The sequence below is a fragment of the Gnatocerus cornutus genome, chromosome 3 (genome assembly GCF_029298725.1).
Source record: "Gnatocerus cornutus isolate USDA-ARS CGAHR chromosome 3, icGnaCorn1.1, whole genome shotgun sequence".
Lineage (NCBI taxonomy): Eukaryota > Metazoa > Arthropoda > Insecta > Coleoptera > Tenebrionidae > Gnatocerus > Gnatocerus cornutus.
In genome coordinates, this window is record NC_142235.1 from 16,211,573 (window position 1) to 16,234,415 (window position 22,843).

General features: G+C 36.8%; 6 protein-coding genes across 12 annotated transcripts in view; 3 read left to right on the plus strand and 3 right to left on the minus strand.

The window, feature by feature from the left end:
* The first annotated feature begins 27 nt into the window (after positions 1-27).
* Positions 28-487, plus strand: Dpm3 (Dolichyl-phosphate mannosyltransferase subunit 3). The gene is made up of 3 exons (XM_088032047.1): positions 28-226; positions 272-349; positions 397-487. Exons 1-3 carry the CDS (start codon positions 77-79, stop codon positions 448-450), a joined length of 282 nt encoding a protein of 93 aa, XP_087888173.1. The 5' UTR covers positions 28-76; the 3' UTR covers positions 451-487.
* Positions 459-2,637, minus strand: LOC148177547 (uncharacterized). The gene is made up of 5 exons (XM_088031929.1): positions 2,442-2,637; positions 2,127-2,394; positions 1,779-2,073; positions 1,059-1,722; positions 459-1,012 (listed from the first exon to the last, which is right to left on the minus strand). Exons 1-5 carry the CDS (start codon positions 2,534-2,536, stop codon positions 508-510), a joined length of 1,827 nt encoding a protein of 608 aa, XP_087888055.1. The 5' UTR covers positions 2,537-2,637; the 3' UTR covers positions 459-507.
* A 187-nt stretch (positions 2,638-2,824) lies between these two features.
* LOC148177548 (uncharacterized) lies at positions 2,825-4,471 on the plus strand. 2 transcript variants are annotated; one of them, XM_088031973.1, is made up of 4 exons: positions 2,825-2,911; positions 2,966-3,029; positions 3,091-3,258; positions 3,308-4,471. In XM_088031973.1, exons 3-4 carry the CDS (start codon positions 3,139-3,141, stop codon positions 4,469-4,471), a joined length of 1,284 nt encoding a protein of 427 aa, XP_087888099.1. In that variant the 5' UTR covers positions 2,825-2,911; positions 2,966-3,029; positions 3,091-3,138. The 2 variants fall into 2 exon arrangements, with proteins under 2 accessions (XP_087888099.1, XP_087888100.1); XM_088031974.1 differs by having other exon boundaries at positions 2,900-3,029; positions 3,091-3,255.
* A 39-nt stretch (positions 4,472-4,510) lies between these two features.
* On the plus strand, positions 4,511-7,165 carry LOC148177549 (uncharacterized). The gene is made up of 3 exons (XM_088031987.1): positions 4,511-5,017; positions 5,065-6,013; positions 7,074-7,165. The coding sequence occupies exons 1-3, from the start codon at positions 4,892-4,894 to the stop codon at positions 7,115-7,117; spliced, it is 1,119 nt and encodes a 372-aa protein (XP_087888113.1). The 5' UTR covers positions 4,511-4,891; the 3' UTR covers positions 7,118-7,165.
* On the minus strand, positions 6,009-7,178 carry LOC148177550 (DNA polymerase beta-like). Its single transcript, XM_088031995.1, has 4 exons — positions 7,092-7,178; positions 6,846-7,045; positions 6,638-6,798; positions 6,009-6,589 (listed from the first exon to the last, which is right to left on the minus strand). The coding sequence occupies exons 1-4, from the start codon at positions 7,156-7,158 to the stop codon at positions 6,028-6,030; spliced, it is 990 nt and encodes a 329-aa protein (XP_087888121.1). The 5' UTR covers positions 7,159-7,178; the 3' UTR covers positions 6,009-6,027.
* An 878-nt stretch (positions 7,179-8,056) lies between these two features.
* Positions 8,057-22,843, minus strand: part of Syt7 (Synaptotagmin 7) — a 180,903-nt gene continuing 166,116 nt past the window's right edge. For all 6 annotated transcript variants that reach the window (XM_088031961.1, XM_088031959.1, XM_088031958.1 and 3 more), the window contains 5 exons: positions 16,358-16,498; positions 11,610-11,867; positions 11,021-11,189; positions 9,420-9,632; positions 8,057-9,362 (listed from right to left, as the gene is read on the minus strand). In XM_088031961.1, coding sequence (XP_087888087.1) covers positions 9,262-9,362; positions 9,420-9,632; positions 11,021-11,189; positions 11,610-11,867; positions 16,358-16,498 — 882 coding nt within the window. In that variant the 3' untranslated portion in view covers positions 8,057-9,261. The remainder of the gene's footprint in view (positions 9,363-9,419; positions 9,633-11,020; positions 11,190-11,609; positions 11,868-16,357; positions 16,499-22,843) is intronic.

Consider the following 22,843-nt stretch of genomic DNA (forward strand, 5'->3'; position numbering starts at 1 on the left):
CATGCGATCAGCTGGCCGTAGTAATTTTCATTGGAAATGTCACACTGACAGTTGACAACTAACCTTAAAATTTAAAATGACGAAACTTTTCGAGTGGGTTGCACTATTCGCGACTTTGGGGGCCTTGTGGTTATCCCTAGTCACAAACAAGCTTGAAATGAGTTTTAGTAAGCAGTACCCAAACCTGATTCTGTGGTCACCTTTGATTTTCATCGTTTTATTCGGGGTAAGAAAAAGTGAGGTTATTTCACTGATTTACGTGTGTTTTTAGTTGTATGCAGCCACGGTGGTTTTGTACAGAGTGTTTACTTTTAATAACTGCGAAAAAGCAGCAGCTGAATTACAAGAGGTGCGTGGGGATGATTATACAGGGTGTTTTCTAACTTGTGTTTGTAGGAGATCAAAGAGGCACGCGCTGATCTAACAAGGCTCGGTTTCGATTTCAAATGATTCAAGACTGTACCGTAATAAATTTATTATAAAATTACACGCATAAAAGTATATACATCAGAAGTGTAAGTTCGGTAAGCAAGTACAAAATCTCTCATGCACCACCCGACACAGAGGGTGACTCTTCAGATATTTTTGGACCCCCTCGAAAGTCACGCTCGTGTAAGTGACATCGAGTAACTCCAAATCCAAGTCGTTAATATACCCCAGGGCAACATTGGTGATTTTTTTGTACCCCCGCAACGACAGCCTCCGCAGTGGTATTTTAACGTCTTTATGAATATCTTTGATGTTTTCAATCTGGACACTTTGCCAGTCTCTGAAGTAGATTCGATAAGAGGCGCTTCTTTCGTTGAGTGGGTTGTTCACAGCAACATCCGGATGAGGTGTGGGCGGTCTGTGCACAGGAGGCGTGTCTTCCTCCGAGTCGGAACTCGCTTGGTTGGCGTTGAGACCACTGGGGCCAGCCGCGGGGTCTTCAGTTCGCATTCTTTTCGTGGGAGGTTCTTCAGAAGTGTCGTCTTCTGACGAGGGGGCTCCCCCTTGGTGATAGAAATACAGTCTGAAATGATTCATTACTTGTTTGTTTGGCCGGGATTGTTACGTACTTGACCACAGATCGGTTGTTCTCGTTTCCATCCTCCGGTGGGGGCGGGGCTTCGTTTCCCCGCCTATTATTACCACGATCCAGATTCATACAGACCACATGACCGTTGTAAGACGCGTCGAGATTGGATTCGAACAGTGACATTAGAGCGCTTGAGGGCGTGCGGGGGTGGGGCATCCCTCGATTACAGTTTCGAATGTTGCGACGGATGCCGCTTGATAATTTGGCAACTTTCCGGGATAAAAGGCGAAGAGGAGAGTGGTCATCACCGTCGTCATCATCATCATCACTGTCACGAGGATCACTGTTGGTAAAATCGCGTTTTCTTTCAAAACCACAACTGCATTGGTTGTATGCATCCAAGTAGAGGACGCTCAAAGGCATCTTCAGGTCTTTCCCGTCGCTTTGGACAGAGAGGTAGTCCACCAGACCGTGGTCATCCAGAGTCCCGTGGTCTCCATGAGTGAAGCCGTTTTCTTCATTCGCGGAGTCCTCCAGATCGAACTCTTCGTCTTTAATGAAGAAGTCTCTAGTGGGGCTGCCTTTGAGGATCTCAATCTTGCGACGAAAGTAGTCTAGTTTGTAACTAATATCTTCGTTTTGAAGGTAAATCGCAAGAAGCGACTGGACTTTGTATATGGCTCGGACGAGGGTGTTGCCGAGAGCTAGAAAAAGGCGCAAAGTTGCGTCGACGCAAGTAAACTTGAAACAAATTAATTACGTGATAGTCTCGCGTCCAGGATTTTCAGCGACTTGAATCCTTGCCCTGATAAGCTCAAATACGCGATGGAGTTCTCCAGATTTCTGCATTTATAAATAGATAAGATCTCCAGACTCTTGTATTTAGAAACCGGCATAAATGCAATACTAGTCAACCAGTCACATTCATCTAAAATTAAGACTCTCAGATTTTTGAAATGGTCCCCTGAGCCTTTGAAAAACTCCAAGGAGTTGGTGACGGCAGTTTTCTTTAGACTCAGCTCGTGCAGTTGTGGAGGAAACGCCATAACGTTGTACTAAAACACAGAAATATTGTTGTTTTTTTTTTGTAAGTTCCTCAAAGGCTTACTTTTGCTCCATCGATTGCCTGGTTCTCGCAAGCTAAAACTGTCAGCTTCGAAAAAGTATTCAGTCTCGGAAAAAATGCAGAAAAAATGAGTAATTCATCCTGACTATCCCCCCGAAGGAGTAAAGAATGAGTCCACGTATTCCCATCATCATAGCACCGGTCTAAACAATACGTGATCTTCTCTGTGTTATTAGGGGCGCGGCGAGCATCAATACGCCTCCAGAGAGTAATGTCATCCTTTATTATCTCATCCAAACGAGTGCAAGTCCTGGAACACTTCCTCTGAATCTCCCCAAACTAGCCCCCATTCTTTACCTTCCCAATAAATACAAACTAGTAGCATCCAGGTAATGCAAAAGTGCACAAATAACCTCCTCGGGGAGATCGAGGAGGCTCAAGGACCCCTGCATCTTCGAGTTAACCTCAAAATTTGCTTGGCCCTAAAGCTGTTGGTTATCCATTGTGAGGACTCCTCCGATACTTTGCGGGTTTCAATGAGCCACAAATCAGACCGTGGTGGCTCAAAAATTGAAAAACCTGCTAGAAAAACATTATTTTTGTAGTTGTGGGTGTTGCCGCGATCGCGTGGTGGCAGCACTGGAGAGTCCGAAATGTCAAATTTAAATCAAAAAAATGAGGCGATTCTAATTAAGTTTTAGCCAAAAATTCACTTTGAACGGTTCTAGAAGAGCAATGCTGTTGTTTAAGACAGCGCAGCCCTTGATAGGGGGCCCGGGGCCAACAGTTTTCTTAGAAACACACTATAGTACTTTTTATGTCGTAAGGTTGGTACCCTTGAGTGTCAAATTATAAATTCGAAAAAGTACACATATTTTCAGTTCAGTGTGATGATAATTACTCGTCGTGTGCCTTTCTCAATTTGTGGAGGATCTGCTGCTTCCGGTAAAATAACGAAGATTTGTTGTGAAATATGAGGCTAAAGTGAGGTTATGTTTATTTTTAGCCCTATAACCTCAAACTTGGAGCTTCGCAAAAGTCCTTTTTCTTAAATATGGTTGATTTAAAGTGCTGCGTGTGCTTGACTTTAAATGAGAGCCTCGAGAAACTCTACTCGACAGATTTTAACAAGAATTGCTCTCTCATGAAGCTCCAAAACGTCGTCCCTGAAGTGGTAAGACTCAGTCTTTTAACAGCCCCATTTAGTATTTTTTTAATTTTAGGATTGGTCTGAAGACCATGTTATCTGCACCGCTTGTAAATCTCTGTTGGACCAAGCGTACGACTTCAGACTTTTATGTATTAGTCTCAACTTGGAGCGACAAGTGGCCCTTTGTCCCAAGCCCCCCATTGAGGTTTTTACATGTTTTCACTGCGATACGACTTTTACAAGCAAAGACACTTTGAGCGACCACATTGTTACACATCAAGAGAGGGAGCCCTCACTGACAAAATTTGATTGTGATTCCTGTGATAAATCCTACTCCACACAGAAAGTGTTGAAAGCACATCAAAAGAAATGCAAATCGGAGAACAAGAAGGTCCGGAAATTTTCTTGTGAAGTGTGTCAATTGGAGCTGAGACATGCAAAACAAATTGTGGAGCACTGTATCAGCGATCACTTAATGGATAGGAAGGTAGTGAAGCCATACACTTGTGATGAGTGTCCCATGCGGCTTTCTTCGTCGGCGAATTTGATCCAGCATAAGAAGTATCACAATGGAAGTCGCACTCATATTTGTAGCTTTTGTGGGAAGTCTTACATCACTAAAAGTGATCTGACTGTCCACGAGTATATCCATTTCAATAGAAGGAACTATAAGTGCGAGTTTTGTGATAAAGCTTTTAATACTAATAAGAATCTCCGCTCGCATATTCTGGTAGTCCACACCGACTCAAGTTTATGGAAATACGGCTGTGACCTCTGCAGTCGTCGCTTTCCGTTAAAATCAGGATTTGAGCAACACATGCGAAGACATAACGGGGACAAACAGTTCATTTGCCACATTTGCAGCAAGTCTTTTGTAAGCAGAAGCGAATTACAGAAACACATAGGCTATCATTCTATGGTAAAACCCTTTAAATGTGATCACTGTGATAAAACGTACCGTGAGAAGCGACTTCTCGACATTCACTTGACCAAGAAACACGGAATTGGTAATGCCAAAATACCACAGAAAACAAAGAAATTCGCTTGTCACGTTTGTCCAAACACGTTTTTTGATAAACAGAAGTTAGAGCGGCATTTACGTACCCACACAGGAGTCAAACCGTACACGTGCTCGCAGTGCGAGAAGAAGTTCTCGGACAAGTACTACTGGAAGCAGCATCTGAAGAACGTGCACAATTTGGAAGAGGACGATACGAATTTTAAGACGAATGTTTGAAAAGTCGCGCCTGAACTGTTACGAAAGCATCCGTTTCATTGGTGTTGCTATGACAACACACCACAGATCAAATTCTATTGGTTCCACTTTCCACCAGAGTTATTTTGAGGTGGTTGTTTTTGTCACTTAAAAGTGTGGTTCTAAAAACTCTTAAAATATCGTCAAATAACAACAAACTTTTTTTTAGTGGCGTGAAACGAACAGTATTTATAAAGACTGATGTTGTGATAGTAGGGTTATGTTAGATCAACTGTCCTCTGATGTTGTTTTCTCACCTTCATGATGGTTTTATTTGACTGAAAGTGCGCCTCAATCTCTCAAGTACTATTGAGAGTGTAAAAAACACCAAATTGTCTTGTAGTGTTTTCGAAAAGCCCCCAAGAATGAAATTTTAAATTGAGGTTATGTCTGAATCAAAACATGGGAAACTGGGCAAAAACCTGCAGCGTGTGCCTCAAAACAACTGAAGACTTAAAGCAGCTCACTTTGACTGATGGAAAGAACGTGTCGCTGCTCAGTAAGCTCCGATCCTGCGTCCCCGAAATTGTATAACCCTACTTTTTCTTGACTCTGTTTTACCCGTTTGTTTTCAGGATTGGAAGGACGAATTTTTGCTCTGTGTGCCTTGTAATGTAGATCTTGACTTAGTCTACGAGTTTCGTGAAAAATGTATCAGTTCTGATACTGTCAGAGCCCAAGAAGTGGTGGCATCAGAGATAGTCGTCCCTCAAAAGATCTCTAAAAAACCGCTCTTGTTCACGTGTGAACAGTGTAATGAGGGCTTTGCCACTAGTACTCAGATCATTTCCCATTTCTTGAAAGAACATAACGTGGAGAATTACAAGCCGTTCTTTTGCCACATTTGTACCAACAGATTCAGACGCTCTTCCAATCTCATGCAACATTTGAAGTACCATGATGGAAACCGTACCCACGTTTGTTCATTCTGTGGTAAAGGCTACATCACGAGAAACGATTTAAGTATTCATGAGAAGATTCATTTAAACAAGAAGGAGTACAAATGTGAGGGCTGCTCTAAGTCTTTTAACACTCATAAAGACTTGCGCTCCCACAAGTTGGTAGTGCATACAGACTCGAGTTTATGGCCCCACGTCTGCGAAGTCTGTTCCAAGAGGTTTCCGATTAAGTCGAATTTTGATGCCCACATGCGCCGACATAACAATGAAAGACCGTTTGCGTGTCATTTGTGTGATAAGAGATTTATTGATAAATGTGTCTTACAAAAGCACATTTTGAGACATTCCAACTTTAAAGCCTTTGTTTGCGAGGTCTGCAAGAAAGAATACAAGGACGAGCGAGTGATGAATATCCACAAAAAAAAGATTCATGGAATTGGAGATGTGAAACTCCCAGAAAGAGTGAAGAAGTTCTTGTGCCATTTGTGCGCAAAGTCGTACTTTGATAAGAACAAGCTGACGAGACACTTATTGAGCCACAGCAACGAGAGGCCCCTGTTATGTCCGAAGAAGTCTGCAGACAAATTTAAGATGATGAAAATGAATGAAAATAAGAAGACTGAGGGTAAATTATTTTATTTATTTACTGCGATCTTCGGGTTTTTTGAAAGGGTAACCAATACAATCAAAGATGTCCTTCTCTGAAGTGAGTTCCACCGGTTCTCCCGGAACTCCCGTACTCCCCACAGGTCTTAGGGTGTACTCGTTTAACGTGAACCCCATTTCTAGAGCGTGCGCCCTCATCTCCTTATTAAACATATCAGATCCCGTGAAGTACAAAACAGCGCAGTAATACTGATCCTCCGGTGTCAACCTAATATCCAATCTTCGAGTGATGGTGTCGAGTTTGCACGCCCCCATGAATTTCGTGTCGCCTAGAGACAGCGTCTCAGTGATGAGATTGCACTCCTGGAGTGTTGAAACGACCCGTTTTAGGATCTTCTTATCCTTTGACGTGCTGCTGTGGCTTGGGTGAGTGATGAGGGCGTCGATGTCGCCACTCTCTTCCTTTCCACGGCGGTAGCTTCCACAGATTGTTATCCGTATCTTTGGGTCTAGGATTTCGAGTTCTCTTTTGATGATTGCTTCAATCTGCTGGATTTCTTGTCTTGGGATTTTCTTCTCAAAATCCTCAAAATACCTGAAAAGTGAGATTGTTAACCCCGGCAATGTTAAAACAGCGTGTCACTTTAAGCCGATGATTTGGTGGTGGTTCAACTTGTCTTTGTGGTTCTCCAGCTCCTCTAAAGTTGTGATGCCTTCATTCACTAGACTTTGGGCTTTGGAAGGTCCAATTCCAGACACTCTGGTCAATAAAGCAATAGCCGCGTTCTTCGAGTCCCCGTGAATCTAAAACTCACATTTTAGACAGTTTCCACTTCGTTTTTTCCTGTTACATTTTCGAGTTTTTGTAGTTTTCCCGTTTCCAGAAACTCATCGATTTTCGTCGCAATTTTCTCTCCTATTCCGTTTAGTCTTTTGGATTCTTTACCGGAAGTTATTCGGGTCGGATGTGCAGATAATACACTGGCGGCTTTCCTGTACGCGTTGTATTTATGGATGTTTCTAGACACATTTTTCTCATAGTCTGCCAGCTCTAAAATGGATGTTATGATTTGTTTCAGGAGAAGAAGAAGAAATACCTAGAAGAAATTCGCAGAAGTCGTGATTCGGATTGTCTTCATCAGCGGGGGCTTTTCTTTTGCCCATTTTTGTGTGGAAAATTTGAATCTCACATAACCTCAAACGTCACTTTGACAGCTATATTAACCGTTCATCGAATATCATCACTTGCCTTGCATAGGATATCATCACTTGTCACCCAGCGGATGCTTGATCCTAGCGCTGCCTAGTCTTGTCGAACGTTTTGGAAGTCTGTTTTGTCGTGTATGTTTAAGATGTTTTAAAATGAAATGTAATATTTTTAATTACAATAAATCTTTGAAAATATTTTCCTTTTTTGTTCATTTTTAAAAAATGTTTTAAAGTTGAAATTTACTTCTGTTTTTTGTTTTGTTTAAAATTTTCATCGCCGACTTCATCTTATACGAAGCCTGTTCAATAGCTTCCGAGGTCTGTTTCCGCGAAGTAGATATGAGTATGTGAGGAGTGCGATTTTTTGATACAGTTTTTTTTTAATTTTATATTTCTGATTAGAAGCCGTTTCCGCGAAGAGAATGATCTGATTTCTTTATGTAAATTTGGTAAAATCACTTTCCTTGCATTCCAGGGGTCGTAATTTTTGATGAATTTACCTGACATACCTAACCTATCATTAGCTTAACTTTTAAAGTGACGGAAATGTCACCAAAATGAAAAAATTATCACCAGAATTTGATAGGTTTTCACGTCGTCGGGGTCGCTGGCGTACGTACGGCGAAAATTTAATCAACTTAACTGTACAGCTGTTAAATGTGAATTCGTTTCTTGTCTTTGCCATAGATTTGCTACAAAAATTATGTGTGCTGAGGGGGCCTAACAGGAAAAAATATTTTAACTCTTGAGTTTAGCTCAAACGATAAGAGAGATACTTTTTGTAGAGCTTTTTAAGTTATAGAAAATTAAACGTTTGAATTCTTTTTTTTGTAGCATATGTGAAAAAAATTCATCAAATTAAATACGTTTATTAAGTTCTAGTAAATACTTTCTACAATGTACTTGAATCGGCTAAATTCTAACATATATTTACATACATTAAAACATGTTGTTTAACAACATTCACTGAAGTTTTACATTAAACATACAGTTATTAAACTTACAATAGCAACATTGTCATATAAAATATAAATCAAACTTAATTGATAAATCTGCAAGTGTCACGTAATTTGGCGCTGACGAGGTGAATCCTCCCGCATAAAACATTTTTGCAAAAAATCACATCAAATTATCCTACAGTGATCGAGAAAACCCATCATAACTTACAACAAGAGATAAGGGTTCAGCACACAAAAATAAACAAATATTTTACTCTGTTAAAGGTACTCGCAATTACGATACGTTTCATTCAGGCACTACAGTTTATCTTTTTTTTAATGTTTGTTGATTTTTTTAAAATCTACACGAATCACCCGCCTTGAGGGGAAAAGTTCCCCTTCGATGACCAGTCCCTTGTTAAATATGTTACAACAGATAAACATTGAGGGTTTTCCGTTAAAATTGCCACACATCGGTTGTTTTTTTGTTTCTACATTAACAGCAACAATCGATATGAAAATACAAGTATATCGAAACTATCGCTATTTTGTTTTAAGCAAAAACACACAGAAAGACGGCGACGTCCAGCGCAAAATTTGATCCTCATTTGTCTTTGATGGTTAACCTCTAAAAATATTCTATACACATTTATTATAAAGCGTGTCTGTCGTTATACTTGTAAACATATACTTATCTTCTTTTAGAAATAATTTGAATTTGCCGCGCGCCAACATCACATCGATCACAGATCACGTGACCTACACCATCTGGCGGCGGGTTGCGAAAACAAGGGGATGTGTGCGAAATCGATGTGACGCTCGCTCCAGAATCCTAACAACTAATAATATTCACATGTACAACAGTATTAACGCTACATTTTAAGGTATCACAAAAAATACTTGTCGTTTTATTTTAATTTCGCGCAGTTCTAAATGACTTTGTGCTTCTGAAGTAATTGCGAAACTCTGGATTTGACGAGAGGGAGAACCAAGATGGCGGCCGACTCCATTTTCTTCTATGATTTATTGTCACGTGGTGGGGAAATTTTTGGAGGTTCTTGCTATGACCGAATTTGTTTGAAGCGAAAAAATGTGATGAAAATGTGCTGCGACTTCCCCTTTACTCGGGTTTAAGTCTGTGCCATTGAACGATGGTCTGTCGAGGCTTCGTTATCATGTCTTGCCAGTGCTTCGTTTCGGAGGCGCCGGAGCCGTTCTTGCCTGACAAAAAATTTATCAAACTCACCGCCTCCATTCTACTTATGACTGTTTGCTCACCTGCCAGCAGAATCCTGCCGATCAGCTCGTTCCTTCCGATGTTGTCAAAGTCCATAACCATGACATCCAGCGAACACTCCCTGATTTTCTCCCATGGCACGTTAAATGAGAACGTGTCGTTGAAAACGGGGTTGAGTGTACACTTGAAAATGGCCGTTTTGCGTTTCTCGATGCGTTTATCGCCGAATTGTAGCCAGACCTTGACGTAGGGATCTGTACGAAAAATCGTGCATTAATGACACTCATTAACCCATTAACGCCCGCTACCCGAAATAATATTTTCTTTTATAAATTTTACATATGAGGTTTAGTTTAGATACCTAAAAGTGATCCTACATAAAAATTTTGAAATTTTGAAAAAAATGTCTTCTATTTTTTGTAAGATAATTTACGACCTATTATTACTATATAAAAAGCAGAAAATATGAATCGTGTGATCAATATTGTTTGTAATCGAGTCAGCCTTGCAAATTAATTTGTCGATATGTCTTTGATAGACTCGTATCTTTTTGCTAAAAACTGAAACAACCATTTGATTGAAAAAAAAAAGAAAAGTTAAAAAACAGTAGATTATGGTAAAAATTAAAACATACAGAAAAAACAATTCTAAAGTACTTAAAAAAATTGTAAACTGACTGTCCTATATACAGGGTCCGGCAACACTTGTGTCCACCCCCAAAATCGTCTTTATTTCTAAAGTTACAATTTTGAAAATTTGCATACGCTCATAGTTGATAAAGCTCTAGAAACTGATGCAAAAATTTGTTTTTTATCACGGTTTGGTTGGCGTCGCGACTCCTAAAAAGTATAATTTTCAGCGATTTTTGAGTTTTGCCGAAATATTCGCGAATTCAATTTTTTTTCAACATAACTGTGATACAAATATCTGAGCTTTTGTTTTAAATCTAATGCAAATTGTGTTTAAAATTTGCGAAGAAAACGTTGTTTTATCAAGTTAGTTTTCAAAATTATAACAGCGCACCGACAAACTACGTTTACACCAAAATTTCACAAGTCACTTCATTCACTCTTATAAAGGCTAATTTTGATTAACACGGGCATGTTGCACTTTATGGACACCAGAAATCATTAATTAACATCGACAAGACGACAATTTTACCAAGTAAGACTTTTGTTACAATCTAAAGTAAGCCAAAGGATAGATGTCATTTGACACAAGATGCTGACAGATGGGTGTAAACGTAGTTCCCAATTTTGATGTACTGAAATTGGAAACTAACTTGATAAAACAGCATTTTTTTCTCAAATTTTGAAGACCATTTGCATTGAATCTAAAATAACAACTGAGATATTTTTAACACATTTATATTGAAAAAAAATTAAATTAGGGGTTGATATCACAAACCTTCACAATTAACTAAAAATTATATTTTTAAGGCGTCGCGACGTCAAAACTATTAGTGGTAAAAACATATTTTTGCGTCAGCTTCTAGAGCTTTGTCAACTGTGAGCGTATGCAAATTTTCAAAATTTTATCTTTAAAATTAAAGACGATTTTGAGGGTGGACACAAGTGTTGCCGGACCCTGTATAGTTAATAATGGGTTAATAGACGCTCACCGGAAACTACCGAATACTAACCAGATTTGCCGTTGATGTCTTTGGCTTTGAGATTCCTCGCTTTGAGCAATGTCAATGTTAAAATGCTGTTGCTGGGGTGATAACACAAAGAGGTTAAAAGTTCACCGCATTTGTCTTTAGCGGGTGGTTTGAGCGCCTTCCAGAACGCGGGTTTCTCACTCAGATCCACCTAAAACAAATGAAAACGTTAATCGATCTCTGAACGGAAATTGCAATCAGGTGGCGCTGCTATCGCCTTAATGGTACGAAAAACAAAGAACCATTTACATGGGGAAATAACGTCATTATCGGCGTCTTTTCCACCGACAGGTGATGGTTATTGAAGTCGTTGGAACATGGATGGAGTCTATAGCAGCTGCGGGATTCCCCGGATATTAATTTTGGAACTCTATTAATTTTTATTACAAGAAAGCGTGTGTTAAGAAAACAAGAAACTCGCTGTGAAGACGCAAAGTTGAATTAATGAGGTCACAAAGAAAATAAAACGGAAGGTCCAATCATAAATCGTTATTATGATAACAATGAGCGAAAGAATTAATGAAGCTTTCGTTGACTTTGTTTTGTTAACGCGTTTGTAAAGGGGAGTTACCTGACAAAGCGGCAAGAACACCTCCCCAATGGAATCATCCCTCGAGAACCTGTCATAATCGAAAACGTGCAGATGCAACACCCTCGACTGCAACTTCTGAATGGGGAAACCTTCGAAGTAGAACGTTTCGTTCCATCTAGGATTTAGCGTTCGCCGTTTGATCTTCGTCTCCAATCGGTGCTTCTTGTCCGGGAGGAGGGTAACACGGACGTAAGGATCACTGGTTCCTGATAGATCTTTAGCCGGTAAGTCCTTGCCCTGCAACACGAAGAAAAAGTCTTCACGATCGCTGGACGGCCCAGTTAAAAGGACAAGGTCGACGCGATGGGCCGAACAGAGGAGCGTTGGAGCGTGACTCATCGATTAGAGGATGGCCTTCGGGTTGCACTGGGATGGGGATGGTGCAAAAAGGGATGCAACCGGTGGCGGATGATGTTTCTATATATAGGTACAAGGGTTGGATTATTAAACATTTATGGAGGGCGCCATTTTGGGATTTTAGGGACAATTCCACTTCTGGCTACACGTGCACTTTCAGGTCCTCAAACGTTGGGCTATAGGGGAGACCGGGGTAAAATGATCCTTCGTGGTAAAATGATTCTGTTTGATTCCCAAACTGCCCTTAGTTCTATCTATCAATGAAATGATTAAATATGTTGCTGAACCTGCGGATATTGCAGACAAGCACCTGCATGCAGGTCGGTGGAAATTCAAAAAAAATTACAGCGTGTGTTTTTCTTTGGTTCGATATAAGCTAAGGCATTTTTTAATCAAGTGTATTTTACCTTTCAAATTAAAATTTTAAAATGACACCTGTGGTGTTTTAAAGGATTAACATTAAAACGATCACTTAGGTACTGGGCAAAACAAGCTGGGTATCATTTTACCTCTAATATGAATAATTGTATGATATTTGACAAAAGACAGTAATAAAAAACTAAAGCAAAAAAAAGAATCTTTTTTAGGCGACTTAAACTGAAAATGAAATTTTTAGGCCTTAAAATGAGTCTTTTCTGGCCGCAAACATTTTCGGCCGATCTATGGTGGCGCCATCTATCCATAGATTTGCGTATTACGTCAAGATACCGATATTACCCTCAATTTTATAATTATTTGGGTAAAATAAAATCGACAAACTGCTGTAAAGTGCAACAAAGACGTGTTGAATTATTGAAAATGAACATGTCTAGCAGTGCTTCTGCAACAACATTAAAAAACACATTAAACCTAATTCATACAAATTGTGAAGCTACACGTGCTGAAACTGCAAATGTAAATAAGGAAAATATGAACTTTTCTGAAGGATTTATAAATATTTACAATTATTTAGTTGTTATAATTGATTAAATCAATAAATCATAAATAAAAATTAATTAACTTGTAAATTTAATGATGTCGCCTAAAAAATCTTGTGTGTAACACGGCCAAAAAGTGCCATTTTGCCCTCGCCTTCTTTCTGGCCTCGGCTAGCGCCTCGGCCATTAAAAAAAGGCTCGGCCAAAAAAGAACCACTTTTTGGCCTTGGTACACATGTAGCTATTTAGAATGTATTTTTGTTGTAAAAAATATATTCACTCTTCAAAAGAAGAGGATTGGATTAGATGCAGTGTGTGCTAAAAATGAGCTCATGATCAATCTGCAAGGGTAGACGAAGAAAAAAATATATTCACTTGCAATTTCTTTTTGGTGGAATTAAAAATTCTTTTAAATCAGAAACACTTTTCGTTTTTACAAAAAAAAAATGTAACTTTTTTAATGTTTATTTATATATTCAATAAGAGTCTCTATTTTGTTGTCACTTCTTGTTATTTAAGTTTATTTTGTTTTTATTTCAATGCTTAAAAATATTCACTGTTTCTACTAACTTTTGCTTAACTTATAAAACTTTTGAACATAACACATCCTTACGATGGAAAGGAATCATTTTACCCCAACCAAGGGATCATTTTACCTCTACACCATTTCCAAGTGTATTTCAGAAAGCGTCAATTGTAATTCAAATTATTCAGTTTAATTTCAGAAAGCGTCAATTGTAGTTCAGATTAGTCACATTAATATTAGAAAATGTCAATTGTAATTCAGTTTGGTAAATTGTATTTCAGAAAAGATCACTTGTAATTCCGATTTGATATGATAAATTTCAAAACCTCATAACGATGCCGGTCCACGACGAAATATTGCAATGAAATCTCACTATAGAAAAATCTGTACTTTTTAAGATTATTTAAAATTTTATACTGATTGTGAGTAAATCAATTTGAAATTTGTTCATTTGACAGATGTTTGAAAAAAAGTCATTGAAACTCCGCAGACGGCACAATTGTCTTGTAAATTTATTGTTAAAGGTACAGACGCACTACCGAACTTGAAAAATTTCAAGTTTGCATGACGTTCTGGAATTTATTTGATCAAATCTGAAATACAAATGATCTTTTCTAAAATATAATTTATGGGAGAGGGGGGCATAGTGGGGTACCGGGGCATAGCGGGGCAACACTGCTGCTGCTCAAATCAAACGCCCTGAAAAAAGTCGAATAGCATGTTTTGATTGGTTGTCAGTTGACAGTTGACCATCTGTGTTTTATAAAACAAAGTGTGAAAACCTACAGTATGTCCCCGGATTGAGTTCACAAGAGGAAAAAAAAGTTTATTTTCCATTTTACAAAAAAACGACAAAGGAATAACATTTTTTGCTTATTTCAAAACAGATAAATCTGCAATTAAAATTTCAAAATTATTAGTTTCTACTCTTAAAATTAATTTTTTCATTATTTTTATTTATTAAATTTTGTAATCGTATTTAAATAATAGCAGGCTGTGGATTCACAATATCAAATAATGCGTTAAATATTAAAGAAAAATTTACCCAATAATGTGTAAGCATTAAAAAATTCAAAAAAAAAATGCAATGCAACCTTAACAATAATTGAGAAAATTCGAAACAGTCTTAAACAATTACGACTTAGAATTGAACTATGTGCTAAAACAGGTAATGGGTCAATCAAATAGTGAAAATTGGTTGAGTTAAGGAACAAATTTCATTCCATTGACATTTTTTGCAAAATTAAAAATAAAAAAGTTTTTCGTTATTTTTTGTTTTTTTTTTGATTTTAAGAACACAGATTGATAATATTAAAGTTTTAATTGAAGATTTATTTATTTTAAATTAAGCAAAAAATATTACTCCTTTGTCATTTTTTTGTAAAATGAAAAATAACGTTTTTTTTCCTCTTGTGAACTCAATCCGGGGACATACTGTATATGTTTTATAAAACAAAATGTGAAATTTAGTGTTTTCGTTAAAAAATTCGCGAAGTTAAGGAGCAAATTTTTTTAAAATTTAGTCATACAAATGTAGTGGCTAAAAATGATGAACCTACTCATTTATGTGCAATAAGCGTTGATAACTAAGTAATTTTAAAATGTTACTTTTTCTAAGTAAGTACACAGTTATCCAAAAATATGATTGCCCCATAGGGTACCCCACTTTACCCCTATATGCGGAGCAAAGCGGGGCAAATTCCATTTTTCAAAATAATGCTAACATGTCGCAAGTTTTTTATTGTAATAAAAAAAAGTACAACAAAAATCATTCGCAATACATTAGTCTATGATATTTAGTAAAAAAATTTTGTTAATTCCTATTATTTTAGGATGCGTGACTAATTGATTGTTAAGTTCCCCACTATGCCCCCCTCTCCCCACTAATCTGAATTACAATTGATATTTTCTGATATTAACTTGACTAATCTGAACTACAAATAATATTTTCTGAAATCAAGTTGATTCTTTCTGAAATTCACTTGGAAATGGTGTAGTCCATGAATAAAATGATCTTTCTGGAGTCCTGCACTTAATTAGTATTTTAATGAAAATTAAAAATTTCGTATGCATTTTTAGGCGGACTTGTAGTACATTAGTTGCCAAAGCTCCTGCATAAGTGGTGGATTTATCAATATAAAAGTTTTATAGCTATGGTGTTAAAGATTTTAGGGGGATCATTATACCCCGGTCTCCCCTATCTTCTCAGTATCAATCTAAATTTCCACTTTCCCGTTCAGAATCAGTCTCTATAATCCCTCCGAGTAATAACCTGTAAATTCAGTCAGTCGCGGCGACCACAATACATCGCGCTCATATTAAGCTCTCTAGTTCAAGTTCGTTAAGCTGTTCGCCGCCCTCAATAATTAATAAGTTCGAATCCAATCGGAAACTAGCATCCTAGCATCGTCGTTCCGGTTTAATAGTTGTAAACTAATTTCACAACCATCCGAAGGAATTTCCATCTTTTCGACATAAAAACTTTTAAAATGAAATTAGTCCGGGCATATGACTCAAATGAGTTAAATAGTTGAAATGTAATTTCCAAGTTTTAAAAGGAATTTTGAAAGCTGCGCGCCTCCCGTAATGATTCAATTATTTTCGCCTCGTTCCGGTAAAAACTTCAAATTTCGCGCCACTGTCATAAAAACTACATGACACAGTTATTTGACCGGAATTTAATTAACCGGCGATAAATATACTCTTTACCACTTCTTTTGATGTAACCCGGAACAAAATTATCGGCCCGGAACCCGGAGTCGCTTCCCTATTCCCCTAGTAACGGCACCGTCGCGACGCTGAAATATTCATGTGGTTGCTTCACCGTCTATCTAAAAGTATAATCACTCCTGTCGAAATAATTAATTTCATGGGCGGCGGCGTTAGGGGGGGAAACGTATGCCGGTGAAAAGGTGGGAGTTACTGACCTGTATTATCCTCAAAATGAGCGTTGTGTTCTGGAAATCGTACTCGAGGGAGAAGTGGATCTGGCCGACGTTTTCTGACGGTTCAGAGTTGTCGATGTACATGTCCACCAGAGATATAGAGCGGTTCTGCAGGAAGGCCATCTGAAACAGAGGTTGGTGATGGGGGCGGGTCGAAATGTGGCGGATGTATGTTTCAAGTGTGGAGATATGGGGCATTCTAAAGCTCATTTTTTAACTTTTTTAACTGCCTGTTCGAAGAATTTGGAGAAGCTGAAGGGGTTCATGGAATACTAATTTTATTAGAACGTCCTTGGGACCCTAAGAAAGAAGTGGAGAAATTCTTGGATTTTCGAAAATCCCAAAGAAAAATCCTAGAATGTCGGAAAATTTGATAGAATTTAAGAAAATCTCAGACCAAAGAATATAACAGACCTCCCAGCGAATAAAAATGTCGAAGAATCTTAGATAAACTCAGAAAATCAGATACAATTTGTGAAAATCACTACAGACAAGTGAATCTTTGAGATAATAAAAATTTTATAGAATTCGAGAGGGTTTTAGAGGATCTGGAAAAATCACAAAAAACTAGGAGTACAATAAATCTCAGCAAATTTTTGAAAATCCTAGAGAATTTTAAAGATTTTGGTATCAGAATGTTCGAGTTCTGGAAAATCTTAGGGAATAAGTGCGGAGAAGCCTGGAGAAGTCGGGAGAAGCTCAGGGAAACCCAGAGAGCGTTGGGGAATCTAAGAAAATCTCAAAGAATCACAGAGAAATTCATGGAAACATAAAGTATTTCAGAGAAATTCAGACAATCTTATTAGCGAAATTAGAGGGCACCAGATAATCCAAGAATAGTTTTTAAAATGTCGGAAAATCTTATAGAAACTCAGATACTGTCAATATCCAATAAAATTCCAGAGATAATACCAAAGTAGTCCAGAAAATCTTACAGAATCAAGGCGACATTAGAGAATTAGGGAGAATACAACATCATCCTGGAAAATCCTAAAGAATTCAGGAAAATTTGATCAAAGATTCACATAAAAGTCCAGAGAAATGCAAAGAAGCTCAAAGGTTCTTTAATAAACAACTCTAAAAACGTGCAGAAAAGCCTAATGAAGCCGACAAAATTCAGATAATCCCACAGGATACAAGAAAATTTTAGAAAACATGAACTTTCAGAGAATGAATGCCCATAGAATTTTAGAAAATCACATAATCTTAGGGACGTCCATATAATTGCATAAAGTTCGACACAATACATAATTCCAAAAAATCTCACTAAATAGGAGGAAATATTTAAAAATCCAGAATCCAGAGAATCTTAGAGGACTCCAGAGAAAACTGTACAAAGCCCTAAAGAAGATTAGAAAAACCTAAAGTTTTGGAAAATTTCACAGGATTCTAAATAAACTTAAAGAACAACTCATAGAATTCCAGAGAAATCTCGATGATTTTATAGAATGTTACAGAAACTCCATAGTCTAAGAGGATTTGAGAGAAACTCAGAGAAGCCCAGATATTCGAATAAAATTCGATAGAATCCTAGAGCAGCCCAGAGAACATTGAATCTTTCAGAGAATTCTCAAGAATCAAAAGGAAGCCTGCGAATAAGAGAAGCTTAGACAAGCTTAGAAAACTTCAAAGAATTTTAGAGAACCGGAAGAATGTCATCGAATCTTAGAGAATTTTAGAAAATCCAGAAAAAGCCCAGAAAATCGTAGAAGAGTGCAGGCAATCTAAAATGATTTTGAAGATACCGACCTAGGCAAAATCACTAAATAGCATTCAGAAATTTAGAGAATCTAGAAAATGTCTTAATTCCCAGAAAGTTTTAGAAAATCTCAACGGTATTTACCAATTTTCCAATTTCCCACTCAATAAGACAGAATCCAATGAGAAAGTTACGCAGCCAATCGCAAATCTCATTTTCTACGTTTTTTGTTAACAACCAATGAATTGATTTTTTTTCTCCACAAGTTAATTGCTTCGAAATGTATCCAATAAAGTTATCTAGCCAAAGAAAGGAGAGTTACAATCGGGTGGGTTGTTTTCGTGCGTTTTTTGTGGTAAAAACTATTGAAATGAAGACAACGCGAGCCAATGAAATCGTTTTTTTTGAGTGTTACTTCTATTTAAATTGCATTCTCCATTTTGTTATGAAGAAGGGCGGGGCTTTAAATACAAATTTCTAAAATTTTTGGATATTTTGACTTTTTTTTAGAAGACACCTCACAATTTTGTCGTGTCTAGAAGCATGAAAGTAGCATAGTCTCCAAATTACATTGCTTTAGCGGTAAAAATAAGGAAGTTCTGGAGTTAATCAGAAAACTCTTAGAAGCCCAATGATTTGGACCCTAGAGAATCTTAGGGAAGGTCGTAAAATTCGGGGAAACCTCACATAAATTTAGACCATTTCATAGAATCGTGGCTAACGTCAAAGGAGTGCAGATAATCCAAGAGAATCGCAGGCAATTCCCAATAATCCCGAAGGATCTTAAAGAATATCAAAAATATGGATGATTTTCCGTGGATTTTTGAAGCTCCACTAAATTATATAGAAGTACATTGGCAGCGTGTCGCTTTTTTATGGAATGCCCCATATGCAGCGATCCGTCTCCACGTGTCCACCACGGCAATTTCCACCAATCAAAACAATTTACACCATTTACCGTTTATCGTCGTGCATTATGCATGCCGGGATTTGTGTGTATATTTAGAGCAGTATCATTGTCAACGTAAGGTTTTAATTGATAGCAGCCGCGAGCTGTCTCTTTGTGTTTACGGACGGTGGTTGTGATTTCAGAGCGTCCTGTTAGCTTGTTCCACATTCGTCTCTTTGATCTGTCTTTGCTATTGTTTACAATGAGGGTTTCAACTAAAATCATACTTTATGAAAAAAAACTAAACTTGTTGCTTTGTAACGGAGCCGAGTGGGAGTTGTTACACAGCTTGGAGGTGACAACTGGATCCGGAGAAACCAAAAGACGATTTGCTCAAACGAATATTTATGACAGTTGTGAATTTTAGCGGGAATTGTCTACACAAGTCGAGACGGGGAAAAACCTCCCCTGTAAAAATTTAACGAGAGTGTTAAACCCGGGTATAAAACACACGTTCTCGCCCGGAAAGTCATTAACCCCGTCACTGTCCAATTTGCTCGTCGCTCCAAAATCACAGACCTTTAGAATTACCGTCATTTTTCGATAACGCGAAAAAATTCCGCTTTCCTGTTAATTTCGCGCTAATACTTCATCACTCTCCGAAATGACGGACATTTATCTCCGTTTCCAAACGTCCGATAAACAGTTTCTCTCGAACTCGACCCAACTTTAATTAAAAAACTTCATCCGTTGCGAATTTAGTTATGAAAACGCGCCAAAACCTCTCTCTCCGCTCGTTCGGATACATCAAACAACCATATCCACATAGAATTTACACGTTTTTTTTACCATGCAACGAGTAATTTGTTGGAGAAGTATAGAATTGCTCGAGGTTCATTGGACAAAGCTTTACTTTCCAACTTTACACAGTTAAGCCTCCTTCCTACAATCCGTTCTAGAGAGAACCGAATTTGATTTACGATGCAGTTGAATTATTGCACCATATTTTGCGGTCAGAAAATTTGCAAATCTTATTGCATCCTTGGTTTACAATCCTCTGTTTAATGACATTCGATGACAACCAACAGATTTAATTACTCCAATTCTTTTAATTTGAAAACAAATTTTTATTACAATGTTAATAAGATAAAAAACACATATAAATGTGGATTAGTTTTAACAAAGATAGCGATAAATAATGTAGATAAACCTATTTATTTCCTGCATTGAAATTTACAGAATCATTGTTTGAAAACAGGCGGGAATGAATGCAGGTAGGTGCGTTTCTTATCTCTGTGAGAGTAACCGACAGGTTTGGTCAGGAGATTTCAATTTTTATTTTGGTTCTATGAATTAAATCTTCTGAATTTTAATGAAAGTTAACATACCAGACATATGCACGTAATAAGCAACTTAAAGTACAAGGTGTTTAAAAATGTTTCTAGCATCAAGCGTGGCTTCGGAATGGAGTTCGGGCACTACCGCCTGTAAAGTATGCAACCTCCCACTCTGGAGGATCAACAAATCGTGTCGCTCCATTTAAATACCATTGAAAGCGTTGTTTGGATGCAGTATTTAATTATTTTTGACTGTGTTTTTACTATGGTTGGGTTGAAATCTTTTAATATGTATTATCTATACTGCCATTGAGTAGTAATTGTTTATTTTAGGACACTTTTGGCGTAATTAGTGGCCCAAAAACGCCAACGAATGACGACTTTCCAAATTTGATATTTTAAAAATCGCAAAAAAAAGTTACAGGCGTTTGTCGCGTAACGATGAAAATTAAAATAAAATTAAAATATCTGCAGATTAGACAAAAAAATAATACAGTGCTTTGTACTTTAAATGAATAAGCTTTTATCTTCCTTAGTTTTAGAAGAAAAAATTTGAAAATGATAGATTGTCCACGAGTTTTTTTTCCTTGGTGTTGGACATCTTCGATTTTTAAGAAAAGTTGCTCAGAATACATTCCTTACAAAATTTCAACTTAAAATTCTTATTTCGATTTTTTTTAAAATACTGAAATCTTTAAATTCGATCGTTAATTATTGATAATGAAATATTATTATTTTGTTCATTTCTGCTAAATAAATGATTTTGTTTATTTTTTAGTTCGCATACAATTATACTTAATGGGAACTGAAAATTTAAAGTTGAAAGTGGTTCAACATTGTATGTACTAAAGAACTCAAGGCTCATTGTGGTTGGCCAATTCTTATTATACAATGTATTAGTGCTTAAAAGAACTGTATGGGATAAAATAAAAATTGGAAATTTTTCGTTGAAAAACTCATTTGGTACAAATGAATTTAAAATTCGATTCTAAGCAACTTCTTTTAGAATAACACCTAACTTTTAGAGATATTCCTAACGCGAAATAAATTACAAGAAAATAGCGTTATTCAAAAAATTCTCATAGATTGAATTTGGCATATCTGCTGTATTTAGTATCGTCATGGATTATGCAAAGTTGCAAGTTGCATATAAATATCCCTAAAAAATAAATTTACGATTTTATCAAAATTTAACAAAATATGCCAAAAATTAATAGAGATAGCAGCTTGTATTGTGGCTGAAATTAAACATTTATTATTCACTGATCAAAATTATCATTAGGGCAATACATTTTAAGTCGTTGCAATCCAACTACAATACAAAAAATAATTAAATACTGCATCTGAGCGGCACATTTCTTTGACATTTCATAGCCACCCTTGATGCTAGAAACATTTATAAACACGTTGTATTAATAAAATGTAATAAATTCATGATCATTCTGAGCTGATTCAACTGAACGAACCATCTTGTCTATCTGAAATCGGTTCGGCGAACATTTCAACACAGAACCGAGACAAAACGCACAGAACCTAATTAATTTTTCTGAATTTCACTTGATGATTGGTGAAAAAGAAAGTTATTTTAACATTAATCCTAAAATCTAGCATATTCAATTTACTGGACCAAATAAAAAATTAACACTCCAGATAATAAACCAGAATAAATCCACAGGAATACAGAGGCCTGTCGGTTACTTGAAAAGGGTTAATCCACTTACATAGATAAGAAACGAATCTGTTCTTATTCACTTCTGTTTTCATACAATGATTTTGTAAATTTCAATGCAGGAAATAAAATAGGTTCATCTGTATTTATCGCCATCTTTATTAAAATTAATCCACATTTATATGAAATGATTCCCAAGCTGCCCTTAGTTCCACCTATCAATGAAATGATTAAATATATTACTGAACCTACGGATATTGCAGATTGCATGCAGTTCGGTGGATATTCAAAAAAAATTACAGCGATATTTGTGTTTTTCCTTAGTTCGATCTAAAGTAAGGCATTTTTAAATCAAATTGGTTATATTTTTGGAATTAAAATTTCAAAATGATCTCTGTGGTGTTTTAAAGGATTAACATTAAACTTTCAATTTTTTGTAGATTCAGTTGCAGCATTGCATGGATTATGTTCTTTGTTCTTATTGCTCTTGGGGTAAAACGATCACTTAGGTACTGGGTAAAACGATTCCGGGATCATTTTACCTCTAATATGAATAATTGTATGATATTTGACAAAAGACAGTGATAAAAAAACAAAAGCGACAGAAAGAATCTTTTTAGGAAGTATTTTTTGTTGAAAAAAATATATTCACTCTTCAAAAGAAGAGGGTTGGATTAGAAGCAGTTTGCGCCAAAAATGGGCTCATGATCAATGTGCAAGAGTAGACGAACAGAAAAATAAATTCACTTGCAATTTTTGTTTGGCGGACTTAAAGATTTCTTAAATCAGAAAAGCTTTTCGTTTTTACAAAAAAAGTAATTCTTTTTAAGTTTATTTATGTTTTCAATAAGAGTCTCTATTTTGTTGTTTTACT

Bases quoted from the DNA above. Each gene is read 5' to 3' on its own strand.
- Dpm3 (XM_088032047.1), top strand. From the start codon at position 77: ATGACGAAACTTTTCGAGTGGGTTGCACTATTCGCGACTTTGGGGGCC. The intron at 227-271 runs GTAAGAAAAAGT...GTGTGTTTTTAG, and splicing joins TTTTCATCGTTTTATTCGGG to TTGTATGCAGCCACGGTGGT. The intron at 350-396 runs GTGCGTGGGGAT...TTGTGTTTGTAG, and splicing joins CAGCAGCTGAATTACAAGAG to GAGATCAAAGAGGCACGCGC.
- LOC148177547 (XM_088031929.1), bottom strand. From the start codon at position 2,536: ATGCAGGGGTCCTTGAGCCTCCTCGATCTCCCCGAGGAGGTTATTTGT. The intron at 2,395-2,441 runs GTAAAGAATGGG...GAAGTGTTCCAG, and splicing joins AGTTTGTATTTATTGGGAAG to GACTTGCACTCGTTTGGATG. The intron at 1,723-1,778 runs GTAATTAATTTG...GCCTTTTTCTAG, and splicing joins CCTGGACGCGAGACTATCAC to CTCTCGGCAACACCCTCGTC.
- LOC148177548 (XM_088031973.1), top strand. From the start codon at position 3,139: ATGGTTGATTTAAAGTGCTGCGTGTGCTTGACTTTAAATGAGAGCCTC. The intron at 3,259-3,307 runs GTAAGACTCAGT...TTTTAATTTTAG, and splicing joins AAAACGTCGTCCCTGAAGTG to GATTGGTCTGAAGACCATGT.
- LOC148177549 (XM_088031987.1), top strand. From the start codon at position 4,892: ATGGGAAACTGGGCAAAAACCTGCAGCGTGTGCCTCAAAACAACTGAA. The intron at 5,018-5,064 runs GTATAACCCTAC...GTTTGTTTTCAG, and splicing joins GATCCTGCGTCCCCGAAATT to GATTGGAAGGACGAATTTTT. The intron at 6,014-7,073 runs GTAAATTATTTT...GATTTGTTTCAG, and splicing joins TGAAAATAAGAAGACTGAGG to GAGAAGAAGAAGAAATACCT.
- LOC148177550 (XM_088031995.1), bottom strand. From the start codon at position 7,158: ATGGGCAAAAGAAAAGCCCCCGCTGATGAAGACAATCCGAATCACGAC. The intron at 7,046-7,091 runs GTATTTCTTCTT...CATCCATTTTAG, and splicing joins CTTCTGCGAATTTCTTCTAG to AGCTGGCAGACTATGAGAAA. The intron at 6,590-6,637 runs GTGACACGCTGT...CTCACTTTTCAG, and splicing joins CACCAAATCATCGGCTTAAA to GTATTTTGAGGATTTTGAGA.